We start from the raw sequence: 14,453 nt of genomic DNA, 5'->3' as shown, positions 1-14,453 counted from the left end.
AGTGCTTGCTGGTGGTAAGCTGGCGCGCCGAGCTAAGGATTGGGCTCTGAGAGAGCTCCCTGAGACTGTGTCCTAACTACAAGGAATTCCTGCAGTCACATGTAGCAGGGAATGACTGGTAGAGACAAGCAAACTGTCTTTCAGGGAAGCTTGTTAATGATCTCCTCACTCAGCAGCTTCCAGGGCACTCCCAGAATCCCCAGGAACACAGTCTGAAAATCTCTGTTCTAATCTATAGATCAGCATCTCTGTTGACATGCTTCCATGAAAACATGGTGTTGTAGTCTAGTGGGGTTGGACTGGCTGGCCTGGCACTTTTTTTTTTTTTTTTTACCACTAAAGTGCTATTTATGTGTGGGGAGCCTCAATCCTACCTTATTTGCAACTGTTTGCAGTCCTCACTACTACAGTGCCATTTTTTTCTTTTCTTTTTTTATGTAAGTAACTTATACACCAGTATTTCTCAAACTGTACGTTAGGACCCATTAGGTGGGTCGTGAGCCCATTTCAGGTGGGTCCCCATTCATTTCAATGCGTATTTTATTGTTAATGTATTAGACTTGATGCTACCATAATATGTGACTGCATTTGGGTAAATGTTACAGATCTGTACTTTTCACAGGCTACTGTTGTACAAGGGGCCTCCATATCCAAGGATCCTGGTATCTGCAGTTTCAGGTGGGTCCATCCACCATTGAATGTGGGGACGCCCTCCGCATGCCCATTAAATCACTTAAAAAAGTTATTGGGGCAAAAATCAGCTTGCTTAAATCAGCCTATTTTCACCCCAGTAACTTTTTAAAATGATTTAATAGGTGTGCAGGGGGTGGGAGCAACCCACACCCACTAAAACTTACTGGGGCACAGGCTGCTTTGCAACTGGGAAGGAACAGCAGTGAGGTCTTCCTGTGGACCTCACTGATGTTCTTTTTAACCATTCTGCTGCTTAAGGAGAACACGACCTCCTTCTCTTTAAGCAGGCAGAGTGGTTAAAAAGAACACCAGTGAAGTCAACAGGAAGACCTCATTGCTGTTCTTTCCTAGCTGCAAAGGCAGCCTGTCTAAACAAGAAGGCATCACTTCAGCAACTGGTCACTTGGGCTACCATTTAATAGCAAACTCCCCCAATCAAAATGGAAGGGCCTCTTTTAACACTTGCAAAAGACTTTTGTAAAATGTGATTTGGGCGTCGCTCAGGTGACTTTAGCTGAGAGCCAAGTACTATGATTGGATTCATGCGTGAAGTACTTTTGCAGTGCTATTTCAGCAAATAGTCCAGGTTTTGTTGCCAATATTATGAACTATTCATCAACCATTATGGCCCAATCACAGCCATGTTTACTCATAGGAACGTTCTACTAACAAGGGCATAAAATTGATTGAATTAGCCTTCCCAATCCACAGCCCAGTCTCACAGATGGAACTTCTTCCTGTGAGTTGCCCCATTCACTTCAATGAGCGAAGGGATTATACCAATTCAAATTAACAAAGCAGCCTCAGGGCAGGGGAGCCCCTGCAGCCACAGCCAACTGCTGCCTTGGGATGCCAGTTTCAATATGACACAAGCTTTAAAAACAACAATCCCAAATTCACAACAGCAGGAAGTAAATTCATTGTGGCTAGAGCAGCAACTTGTTCAGTCTCTTCTTATCTCTAATCCTTTCATATCCTTGACCCCAGGTATCTAGATTCTAACTTGTCGAATTCTAACAGGTCCAGAAAAAGATCAAGTCATTGGCCTTTGGGAGCCATGAGTGGAATTTAGAGGGGATTTACATGTTCTGCTTTTCAGCATGGCGAAACAAACACAGCAGTAGATTAATGCAAGGATTTAAGCTCACCCAGCATGAGAGCTTTGAAAAAATGATGTTAACTCGACTGCTTCCTTCAGAAACAGCAAAATAAGGGAGCCCAACTCAATGAACAAGCACAAGGCAAAATTCGTGGTATGGCTTGCTTTTTTTTGGCACAAGGCAAGTTAAAAGCCAGCAGAACTGGCATGCGTAGGCCTTCAGACAGAATGGGCAGAGAGAGAGAGAGAGAGAGAGAGAGAGAGAGAGAGAGAGTGAGAGAGAGTCACAGGGGATTTCACCACTGACTCAGAGCCCAATCCTATCCTTCCCCCCCTTTGCTAGTGCAGCCATTCCAAAAAGGAGTGTGCAATATCCAGCAAGGGATGTGGATGGGGAGATTTCAGAGGGGAAAGGAGATTTAAACATAATACTCCCATTTTGCAATGGATCTTGGACCAGCAGCAGCTCTGTAGCCATCGCAAGTCTGAGGAAAGAGGATAGGGAGACTGCTGAAGTAGAGGATAGGATCTGGTGAGCACCATCGTTGCCAGATCCACCTCCCTCCTGCACCCTCCCTGCTACTCCCTGGGCAGGAGGTCTGGTCTAGAGGGTAGAGCCTCCATTAGCCCGAAGATAACATCAGAAGGTTGCCAGTTTGAGGACACCGGCAGCTCCCTGAATGGCTGAGAATGGCGAGACCTTGAAGCAGCTGACAAGCCCAGCTGAGTGATTCCACCTGCTCTTGATGTGAGCAAGAAGCGTCTTGGCTGCCCTCCATGTGAGAGATGGAGCTGCTGTCAGCCTGCATAGGAGAACTGGAGGCCAGAAGTGAGACCAAACCAGGAAGATCCATTCTGAAATGCTGTTGGTTCTTGAAAGAGAGAACCTCTATGATTGTAAAAATCCCCTTGAGGGATGTAGAAATGCCTGCCTATGTAAACCGCCTTGAATAAAGTCAGAGGAGTAATCCGATGACCAGAAAGGTGGTATATAAATACCAAGTTGTTAATATTATTATTATTTTGCCCCTTCCTCACCCCCACTGATGCCTTACCTACCCCAGTGTGTGCAATGGGATCCAAGAGTGCCCAGGGATCGTTGCTGCATCTTGTGGCAGCACTCCCAAGTGGCCACCAACAAAGTGCTGCATGCTCCATCAGCAGCCATTTTGCCTCAGTGGAAATGTCTTTTGCTGTCACAAAGGGTTCTGTAGAATTGCTATCTGTAGGATTGCTATCAAATTTGCAGTCCTATTCACACTTACTTGAGAATAAGTCCCACTGCATATAATGGGACTTACTCCTGAGTAAACATGTATAGCGGCTTCTCAAACTGTGGCTCGGGACCTAGTAGGTGGGTCGTGAGCCAATTTCAGGTGGATCCCCATTCATTTCACTATTTTATTTCTTATATTGATGCTACCATGGTGTGTGACTGCGTTTGGGAAAATGTTACAGATCTGTACTTTTAACAAGCTGCTATGTATATTCTTTTAGATGGGACTTATTCCTGGGTAAGTGTGGGTAGGGTTGCAGATTAGGATTGTTGAAAATTTTCCTGCTTGATGATGTCACTTCCGGTCATGACATAACTTCCGGTGGGTTCTGACAGATTCTCATTCTAAAAAATGGATCCCGGTGCTAAATGTGTGAGAACCACTGATGTATAGGATTGTGCTGTCACACAAGCAGTTTGTGACACAGGCAAGTCATTTGTGTGACGTCACTTGCTGTAGGATTCCAGCTATTTTCATTGTGCCACTGCAAAGCCACAAAAAAATAATCAGAACTGCATGCTAAGCTATCCCACACAAACAAAATATGAATGGGGTCTCGGACTGATGATGTATGGTAGTTACTGTAGAAAAAAAGAGAAACTGAGAAAACCAGATGTGTGTATAATGTATTGCACCTTGGCTATATGCTACAAAAAGGTCATTTCTGTGTCCCCTACTATAATTCAGAGAGAAGATCTGAAATTTGGCAGACTTAGCCAGTGCGTCAATGTGCTGATTTCATGGTAATGGCTTACTCCACTCCATTGTGGGTGAATAAAAGTGCAACACTAGGCACAGTTCTAACAGCACCCTGGAGCAAGTCCCTTGTGCCTCCTTGAGAGTTGGCTGGGCCAGTGCGTGGAGGTGCGCAGGCCCGAAGAGGCTGAATCCAGCCTCTGTGCCAACCTGGGAAGGAAGCCTTGCATCAGCTGAGCTTGGCTGAGGCAAGGCTCTAGGGTGGGTGGGGTGGAGGCAGGGAGGAGGCAGGAGGGAGGGTGGAGAGCAGTCTCAGGAGGTGGCGCAAGTTCCAGGAGACTCATTGGGGCTACAGTGGCTTACCCGGGGGCAAGAGGAAGAGTTTCCCCTTACCTCTGACTGAGAGCCACTTTGGTGCCCTATCTCACACTGGATACAGTGCAAGCCTCCTGGCTTGCCAGTTACTGTGTAAGATAGGATTGTGCTGACTGTGCCTATTGTGTCTCAGACAATGTTCCTAAAACCCATGAACTCTGAAAACTCTATGCCAATGGTCCCTAGATCTGATTATGCTTTATTATAACCCAGTTTCAGTAAAATTGACTATAAACTCAGTTCCGTTCAGCTGCAGTTGAGTCTGTTTGAAAACCCCTACAACTAACTGTATAAAGGATGATAATCAGGGAATTTTAATTGGTGATTAATTGGAAGCAGTGGGAATAAAAGTACCAAACATGTATTCTCATTACCATTGCTATTCAGAGTCTTTGTTCTTGGTAGCCTTTTTCGTATACTATTCTCTGTATTGTGAACATTGCACATAAGAGTATACTTCAGTTTGATAGAACTATTCTGGAATGCATCTGATGATGTGACTTGGGAATGCAGAAGCTGTGGTTGTGCTTCAGGGTAAATTAACCCAAGATTGACTGTCTTTGGCCAGGTTCATACACTCATAAAACAAACGAAAGACTTCCTATGGCAAAGCAATGGTGGTATGTCTACTTCCACTAGGTAGATGACATCACTTGTAGTGGGAACACTACATGGATGGCCAATCGTGTAGATGTCCACAAAACCTTTCCCTCTCAAAAAGAGAGAATCATGTGAATTGAACAATTACCTGGACTGAGATTATCTGTCTGAAATACCCCTATTGTATGTGTCATTATCCAAGTTGCAATAGGCAAGAGGCATGCATGCTTCTCCACTACATGATAATTCTTACTTGTCTGTTGAATTATGAATTCAGCTACACATTCATAAGTTTGAGAAACTGTCTGTTTTGCAAGTCTGGTTTGCTTCTAGGCAGTTCCACACTTTCACCAGATAGAGTATGATATTGTCTCAATAATATTTGATATTCTCCCTAAAGCTGTAATTTCTGAAGTTGTGGGATTCTTGTTCTTAGATGTAGTGTACATGTGACAAACATGTACTCTGAAATGCAAGGGAGTGAGTTTCTGATTTTGCAATTATTTGGGCTGGCAGTACTTCAAATTCCAAAATGTTCATTGCATACCCTACAGCTATACGCTTTCAATAAGGTGCCTATTTTCTAACTATGGATAAAGGCTGCTGGGTGCCTATCCTTCACAACCCCACATCTGTATCCCCTGCCAGCTGGAGCAACTTGGCTTGTCTTCCTTGAAGACTGGATTTTGCAACATTGCTTGCAAGAACTGGTATCTGATATCTGAAACAGTTCCTATTTGAGGAGGAACATGTGTGGCGAATAAACATAAAAAATAGACCTACATGACACCAAAATCTGATAAAGCACAGAGAGATATATGTATTTGATGTTAATACTCGTATTTCAAACATGAGTGGGGCATGCCACCAATCCCATGGAAGAGATTTATGTATTCTGAATTCTGTAGTCACATAAAGGAAAACAAAGGTGGCACATACTTTTTCTCTGACAGAATCTTGGAGGGTACATTGCTGCAGTTATCTGGTACTTAATAACCTCACCTCAGATCACTTCTAGACTCCATTTCTAGCTTTCTTGCATGTAATCAACAGTTTCTGTCCTCAAAGAACTGTCTCTTCTTCCTGAAGTTGCTGGATTAGTGTAGTGTTAGGATGTTACAGAGACATGTGTGGCTCCTGTCAGTCTGAGTCTCCCCGTATTTCTTCACAGGCAGAAATATATAAATTTGTTTGGCTTTGTCTTCTAGTTACGCAGTCACTGCGAACTTCACTGGTGCTGTTATGTACATAGTAGCAACTGAGGACCAACTTCAGGTGACACTAAAGGTGGGTAATTACAGGGTCAGGTAAGCATGGTAGTTACAGGCTTTGACAGCACGGTGGGAAGGTAGAGAATATTTAATTTTTTTATCACTGTGCTGTTTTCTTGCTGAAAATAATCACTATGAAGCACTAATTGGACTCTGAAAATGTCATTTGCCATGTTTTTAAGGTTCAATTCCCGCCTCTTAGAAAAGATTTGTAATGGGAAAATAGTGCAGAGGTACAGAGTTAAATATTCTCTATCTCTTCATGGCAGTCCTGTTCCAAATTGTAGAACGGTGTGCCTCCTACACCTGTGTAGACCTAAACCAGTAAACAATACACAGTTGTGTACTTAGTGTCTGGGGTGGTTTGGCCCTAGGGCCTAGAATCTTTAAACAGGTGCAGTGCAGGAGGGCTGAACTGACAACCTCAGACATAAATGTCCCTCATGATAAGACATGAGAAGGGGTTAAGAGGAGAAGGCCGCAAAAGTAGGCACCTGTATTCTGTGCAACAGCCTCTTCTACAAAAGATGCTTCACACTATTTTACTCAGTCTGATCAAGAAAGGGAACAACATGACATTTTTCCTCTAGCAATATGAAAAAGAAGTGGGAATTTGTTTTACAGAGAACTTCCATCCTGATGGTGGAATTTCCTAATATTTGAAATGCCCCCTTCAGAGAAGCTCGCTTGGTGCTAACGTTGATGTCTTTTGACAGCAAAGACTTTCTGATTTTAAATGTGTTGTACAACTTGGCTGGAATTTATCTATCAGTGATGACTGCTGCTTCTTTGATTTTATTTTGTTTGCTATTTATATCTGATTTGTAAATTATATCATTCTTATCTTTGCATGTATATACTGCCCTGGGAACTTATACTTAAGGGGGGCATAAATCATCACCAGCATATAAATACATCAATAAACATAAGGGGTCCCTAGTGGATAGTGCCTGTGACACCATTTGAGAATAGTGACGTTAAATTCTCATACCTGCAACATTTTGTGATATTTAAAAAACTCTTTTTATTAGAACATTTTATTAAAATTTACTCATTTTCCCAGCTGTAACACAGCAATGCTTTTGTGATAGCACACAACAAAGCTTTTTGTTGAACAAGACTTTTGCTCTCACCTTCCCTGTGATCTTAATATTTTGTGCATCTTCTGCTTTAAAAACAAAAATGAGCTAATTCTTTTCCAGCTATGTGCTCCCTCCCTCTAGCAAGCAAGTACACATGTCCTCTGATTTTGTTTTAACAGTAGCAACAGGAGTACACCCACCCCTAAAGAGCAGGCTATCTCCCCTACTACACAGGGGATGGGATGCCAGACCCTGGTCTGCAGAGAAAGGCGGCACATTCTCATTTCACGCCAGTTTGATTAATGAGTCTCAGCTAATTGTGTGAAAGATTCCAGACCTTTACAATGCAAGTTCAGGTTATTGTCTAGCCAATCATGGCCAGCATGTGAAAATAAGAGATGTTTAGTTTTCAAGCACTCGAGCCAAGAGAGGGCAGTTTGGAGCCAGTCACAGAGCAACACCCACTTCTTTGAAGAGATGTTACCATGCTCTGCTAAACCTGTAAACCCCTGGCTGAAAGCATTCTGCCCCCCCGCCTCTCCTGTTTTTCAAACAGATCTTGCCCCCTCCTCACCTCTTCAAGGGTGAGCAAGACATAGTGCCTAATGTGAGGATGGATGGATTTCAAGTTTCAGGGTTTTTAATATTTCACTTTTATATATTTTTTTTCCTAGAAAATGATCCTGCTGAGAGGTTGAGAATTGGTGTTGATCATTCCCCCCCACCCACCCTCTCTGACACTTGGGAATATGCTCTGAAAGATATCCCATAAGAAAACATTAAACAAAAAGGGGGAGGGAAGGCATGGAAAGGAAAGGGGAAAGAAAGCCAGCTTTCAAAGCGTACTTCTCAATCTGCCCACATCAAAATAAGAGACAACTGGCCCTTTGAAGTTCAGGACACAGAATTCTCACCCAGCCTGCATGGGGATAAAGGGAACTCGCTGTATAAATCACATGTGTGCTTAGATACACATACAACCTTCTCGCTTTGCAGACATCAAAATCCAGGGCAGAAGGTTTGAGAGACCTTACAGTCTGTCTCCAGAAAAGATAAAACACATGGAGAAACCAAATACCTATTGTCTGTTCTGGGAAAAACAGAATGGGCTGGCCCTATACAAGATGAGCTAGAGGCTCACTCCAAAGACAGTAGTACCAAAGAAAACCTCAACGTCTTACACAAATCATTGTTTAAAGCTGGCAAGCTTCTAGGCAGCCAGTATAATAGTAACCTTTGCAAACCAGGGATTAAGATCATGCTACTATTTAGTCTGCTATATCCACCTGTAACCTCTTGTCAGGTTGCAGAGCACAGACTTTTTGTTTCTCCTGATGCCTGTGTACAGTACCAAGCACAGTATCTGCATGATTTACAGAAGGGCAAGCAATGTATCCAACATGTGGGTGCTCACCCTTCCCACCTCCTTACCCTGTGCAGTCTCACACTGCCACCATGTGGCAATTTGCCTCAAGACTAGGTCTTCCAGTGGTCAAGGGAAAGAGTCCACTGTCTTCTCTGTGATCCTTACTCTTACAGGCTCTTTGTTTTCTATAAGAGTAAGGATCGAGGGAGTAGAGAAGACAGTAGCTTGAGAAATATGTGGGTGAGGAAAAGAGAAAAGAGGCTTTTAAGACAAGGAGCCCAATCCTATGCATGCCTACTCAGAAGTAAGTCCCATTATAGTGAATGGGGTTACTCCCAGGTAAGTGTGGATAGGATTGCAGCTAGGGACATATAAAGAAGGATGGAGAGAAAAAGCAAGGGAAGCCTCAGAAAGGAGGAAGGAGAGAGAGTCAAAGAAAGGGCCCGAGGGGGAAGAGAGGAAGCAATAGCTCTAGGAAAGAAGAAGAAAGACTACAAGACAGGAATGAGGAGAAGAGCAGAAGGACCAAAAAGTAATGGACCTGAAGAAGAAGAAGAAGAAGAAGAAGAGGAAGAGGAGGAGGAGGAGGAGGTTGGCTCAACTGCAGTCTGAAGTCACTCTTAGTACTGTGAACATTCATCATGGACGTTTTGCCTTTGCACTGTCTTTGTGCACTATGCACACTTTATCTCATCCTTGCATAGCATAGAATTAGGAACTCTCCATCGCAGAGCTCTTAAAGTGTTGTTAACTTTTGGATGCACCAGTTGATCTTACTTATGTGAAAAGTAGTTCCAAATTGCATTCCTGAAGCATGTGCCCCCTGAACTGGCAGCCAGGGAGATCATACCTGGTTTATGGTGGAGAAGCTTGGAAACTCCTGGCCATGTTTCCTCTGTTAGGAGGCCCAGTACCTGCACAGGGAAAGAGAGAGAAAAACAGTGTTGCTACTAACCACACCTTCTCCATTTAGGCTAGCTTTCAGTTCCCACCCTGTCCTCTCTTGTTTATTTTATGTAAAATGTTTTCTTTAAAACTGATCTATAAATATAAGAAAAATATGCCTAGGCAGACTAGACATGGCGCAATCCTATCTGCGCAAGTACTGGTGGAGGGAGTGGAGTGCTGTTGCAATCATGCTGGAAAGGACATTACAACAGCACAGAGCAGGTAAGCTCTGTGAGAACCAGCAGAGGAGCAGGGAGCAGGTGGGTGGGGAGGGGTGTAATGGGGCAGGAGAGGGCACAGTGAGGAGCAGATTGGGCTGAGAGGGGCAGGAATGGTGGTAGATTGGGCTGGGAGGGCACGGAGGGAAGCAGATTGGGGTGGGAGGAGGTAGGAATACCCCCCGTAACCTATCCTCCTTCCCAGGACTGAAATCCTGACATGAGGCTGCTCAGGCACTAGCAATTTTGCTGGCACAGGCCTGAGTAACCCCATAGTGGTTTGTGGGGCTTTCCCCAGGGCAAGGGGACAAACATCCCCATAGCTCAGGGAGACCTCCAGTAGCCTCTTTTCCCCACACCTGATACAGCGGAGGCCATTCTGATGCCACTGCATCACAGCGCAGGGACAGTAGCGTACCTGAAGGGGGGCCTCCGCTAGCATACCGTAGCTGTGGAAAGGAAAGTGGGGGCAGGGGGAGGCATTTTGGGGAGGGGGGAGGCGGGGGGCTGGGAGAGGGTGGGGAGGAGGCATGATGGGGAGGCGGGAGATGGGGAGAGGGCAGGGAAGGCGTGTCGGGGGAGGGAGGCAGAACCGGTAGAGCTCGGCTTCATTGGATCCCGAGCATTCGTGTGGATCCCGAGCATTCGCCGCTCAACACAAACGCTCTTCCCTCACCGCCAACCTTTGGGTCAGCAGTGACTCGAGTAGCCCCATTGCAGGGCTACTTCCCTTACCTGGGGGAAGTGGACAAAAGTCCCCTTCTCCCAAGGTGCCGCCTGAGGCTGCTGTGGGAACTCAGGATATGGCAGTAGCTGTTTTCGGTGCATCCACAGTCGCATGCCACGGGAGCTCAGGATTGGGCTGTGAGTCTTTAAAAGGGCCTCGTTAGGTTTTTTTATGCCAGGAATCTGAGAATACACATGCGTTTGAGGTACTGTACCAATAGGTACTATTTCCAATATCTCTTCCAGCACAATCCTATGCATATCTACTCAGAAGTAAGCCCCATTGTGTTCAACGTAGCTTACTTCAAGGAAAGCGTGCTTAGGATTGCAGCCTAGTCAGAATAGTTGTATATTCTTTAAGGCAAAGGAGCTCCCTAAAAGTCAGGATTGCACTAAAAATGAGTCATTCTCAACACTCGTAGCTTCCCCAAATGATAGACATTCAGAAGCCATACACTGTGGCCCTGATAACACCCCCTGTTGTTTTGAGATAAAAGGGAATGGAGAGTAAATGGATCGTCTGACAGGGTTCAAAAATAATTCATGGCACAATTCAAAGACAAACTGGGCTGCAGAAATGCTGCATCTTGATTAGGTGGTCTGAGTCCACCTTAGGACTCTGCCCTCAAGCAAACAGATTCATGCCAATAAAAATGAGATACCATAAAGCAAGCTTTTTGTTACAGGCTGAATAAAAGATGCAAGAGGCTCTCCATATACTGTTTGTCTTTGGAACTGCAGCTGCTATGTGGCTCCATCGTGAAATGTCTTCTTCAAACTCTGAAATGTGGTCAATATGTAACCAGACATTTCCTTCAGCCTTGCAAATTTTGAAATTCAAAGTGCAGTAGTATGGTTTTTCCCTTACCTTGGTGAATCTCTTGGTGTGGTTCTAAACAAGCAGAAGTATAACTAGGGTGGAGCCTGAGGGGGACCCACCCAGACACTATACCAAGGGGGGGTGCATGACTGCCCCTCAGACCCCGCTTCATTTTGAAGGATGTGCTAGTGGCTTTGTGTCCCCCATTACTTCTCCTTTAAAGGGGACCCTCCACAGGAGAAGGAACGGGGCAGAAAGTGACCGCAGCAAGCACTCCCTCCTCCATGATGTCACCTGGATGTGACATCGTGATGTCACATGATGTCATGGTATCACTGCCCCAGGTGCTGGGGCAGTGCGTTATGCATCTACAAATGAGTAACAAATTCATAAAGCAAAGTCCAAGGAAACAGCATGGATTCAAATGAACTCAAGTCAGGATTAAACCAAACATGAGATTCTGTTTGCTACATGCAAGTTTCCTATTGACTTAAATGGATAGGTTCACATACCATTCCTGAAACAGATTAGAGAAGTAACGGATTTCATGTAACATACTACATACAGTACTGTACTGCAACTATGAGTAATGTTCAGACATGGATTAGTAACATGTACCTTTAAGCAAGGACTGCAATGCTAGGCACATATAACTGCACCAGCTTAAAGGCTCTATCCTGTTATCGTATATGAAAGATATGAATTGTATATCGTATATGAAGGATGTAGATGTGGCATATGTTTTACATTAAGAATTTCCTGGAATGCATTCATAGTAGATGCCAACACAGTCAAGTTAATTGGAAGCTTAAATTAATTGAGTACTGTAGGTTCTCTTCTGCCTAGCCAAAAATTATTTTTGTCTAATAGGAATTTTGCATTTAGAATTTGCTAGTCCCTAACTTTAGAAATCAGTAGACTCTGGTCCAAAGATAAGAGTCTATGTCTATTTCGGTTATCCCACAAAGTATCTCCTAGGGACAAAGTTCATTAGCAATATTGATCAGAATTGGTGTCTGTAGGGATGGTAAGGTCCATTCTTCCTATCCCATACAATTTTATTTTTCACCCAAATCATGCCACTGAAGTAGGGATTTTCTCCAAAGTTGCAAATTCACTTTGGGAACAAATGACTGTTCCTGGTCATTTGCTGTTCCTTTGGGAGCAAATGGTTTCTATGATTTTCAGATTAAAATGGCGCACTGAGCAGAATGAACCTCCCTCTCCCCACCACCCCACTTCTGACCCATGTGGCTGCTTTAAAGAACAGCACTTCTGGTTAGAAGCATGTCCTTGGGAGGGGCACACATTTGGGTACATGTATAGTTTAAACCCTCAGAAAAGCAGTATATATACATTAAACACTAAGTGAGATTCTGCTTTGTAAAGTGTGTACTTCCTTCTGCGATGCAAGTAATGTGACAATTGTTGTGATGCAGAGTTTATCAGAAATAGGGATGTGTGTTGAAGACCTGCTGATTGTTTTGCAAAGAAGCACACAGAAAGCAGTGCTGTTAGCCAGAGTTGGTTGCCCATCAAAAGAGAATACTGTTCCACATGACACAGTGAAACAAGAGTTTAACAAGAGGGAACAGAAAGTGCAGATACTCCACTTTTGTGTGCCTCCTTCAACCTGCTATCAGTTTAATTGGTTTTAAATTTTTGATGAGACAAGGGAGGCATCAAAGGGAAGTCACTTTGATTTAGCTTAGTGTTGGGAGGAAAGTTGCCAAATATAGATTAGCTTATTGGCTACAGCCCTAAACTTCACACATCGGGACAGAGGCTTTCAATCAAATTCTTTTTCTGCGGCAACCACCATTCATCACTATGACTTATATACATATATATTTTTAAAAGGTAGCTGACCCTTTGAGATGCTAATTATTTTTGTTTCAATTTCCCAGATGCATCATTATTATACTCACCGCCCAGATCTTTTCCAACTGTTCAAAGATACTGCAAACCCCTGGAAACAGTGGCCGACCCTGAAGCATCTCAACAAATATGCAGCCTGCTCCCCTGGAGAAAAATGGTATTCTCTTTATACAGGGAGTAACAATTCAGGCACTACATAGAAAGATAAATATGTCTGGCCCAGATTAACAAGAACATCATGCACACTTTTAGTCACATTTTTAACCAGAAGCAAAGTGTTTTCGATAACCTCAAACATATTGGTATGTTAAAAGCATTCCACTCAATCTAAGATATTAGAAAAAGCTAACTTAACATGCTTTTGGCAGTGCAGATGATCACTTGCGTGCAAAGACAAGATTTACAGAGATGGAATGAGTCATAAATGAGCCCCTTCTGGTGTTATTCTGGATCCGTGGGAGCTACTGCAACACACCTCCTCCTTGTTCTGCTGTAATAATGTAATATGGCCTGAAACGTGTGGAAGACACCTATACTATGGCTGGAAGAAGGACTGCTGCAAAGCCAATCTATGTAACTCACTTGGGAACACAAAAACTCTCATGTCCATTTTAAATTAAATACCCAGGATTGAACAACTGGTTTATCAGGAGAAAGCAGGAAATCCTGAATTTCCTTACATTCCATTCCTGATTCACACTTGATCATCAAGGAAGGTTATTCCTTGTATCAGGATTCTGCATTTATAATAATGCAGAATTAATAAATGATGTATAATTCAACTTATCATCTTCAAAAATGCTCTTGTTGCTTCAGTAATCACTCCAGTGTTCTGAAGGAGAGAAAAGCAATGTCCAGCTTTGTTTGGTGCATGTCCAGTGCCCCAAAGTTAGCTCTCACCAGATATCCACATCAGAAGAATAATTAGTGGCTCCCAGCAGCACATCTGGAGGACGGTACCCAAGTGTCATCACCTCAGCAGAGTATGTTTGACTGGGGATGGACTTAGCACGAGCCAAACCTACAATAATTAAAAAAGAAAAAAAGCAGTTTTAAATTACACATGAAACTGTAATTCCTGATCACTGCTCGTAATATAAACAACATGGGCAGTTGTGCCAACCTTGACCATATAAGACAATTAACTGTAGTGACAACTTCTTATAATGCTTTTACACCTTTGTTTTGAAAATGCACTGAAAGCAGTTTATATATATATATATATATATATATATATATATATATATATATATATATATATATATATATATATATATATATATATAGTCATATTTTTACATTTACTGGGATTTAAGATGATTTTGGTCTAATGACTGCTGTCTGGGTCTGCGGTGCTGGACACCCAGCTAAACCAACTTGGAACACCTTCCTTTTGACTTGGTC

General features: G+C 43.3%; 1 protein-coding gene across 1 annotated transcript in view; it reads right to left on the bottom strand.

Moving 5' to 3' along the window:
* The window catches only part of CDK15 (cyclin dependent kinase 15), a 48,283-nt gene that overhangs the window by 20,126 nt on the left and 13,704 nt on the right, over positions 1 to 14,453 (bottom strand). The window contains exons 8-10 of the mRNA XM_066637202.1: positions 13,950 to 14,070; positions 13,100 to 13,193; positions 9,310 to 9,373 (exon numbers count right to left, since the gene is read on the bottom strand). Of these exons, the coding sequence (XP_066493299.1) occupies positions 9,310 to 9,373; positions 13,100 to 13,193; positions 13,950 to 14,070 (279 nt within the window). The remainder of the gene's footprint in view (positions 1 to 9,309; positions 9,374 to 13,099; positions 13,194 to 13,949; positions 14,071 to 14,453) is intronic.

Source organism: Tiliqua scincoides, chromosome 1 (genome assembly GCF_035046505.1).
Source record: "Tiliqua scincoides isolate rTilSci1 chromosome 1, rTilSci1.hap2, whole genome shotgun sequence".
NCBI classification, from domain to species: domain Eukaryota; kingdom Metazoa; phylum Chordata; class Lepidosauria; order Squamata; family Scincidae; genus Tiliqua; species Tiliqua scincoides.
Note: the sequence above shows the minus strand (reverse complement) of the source record. Positions and strands in the feature narration are given on the sequence as shown.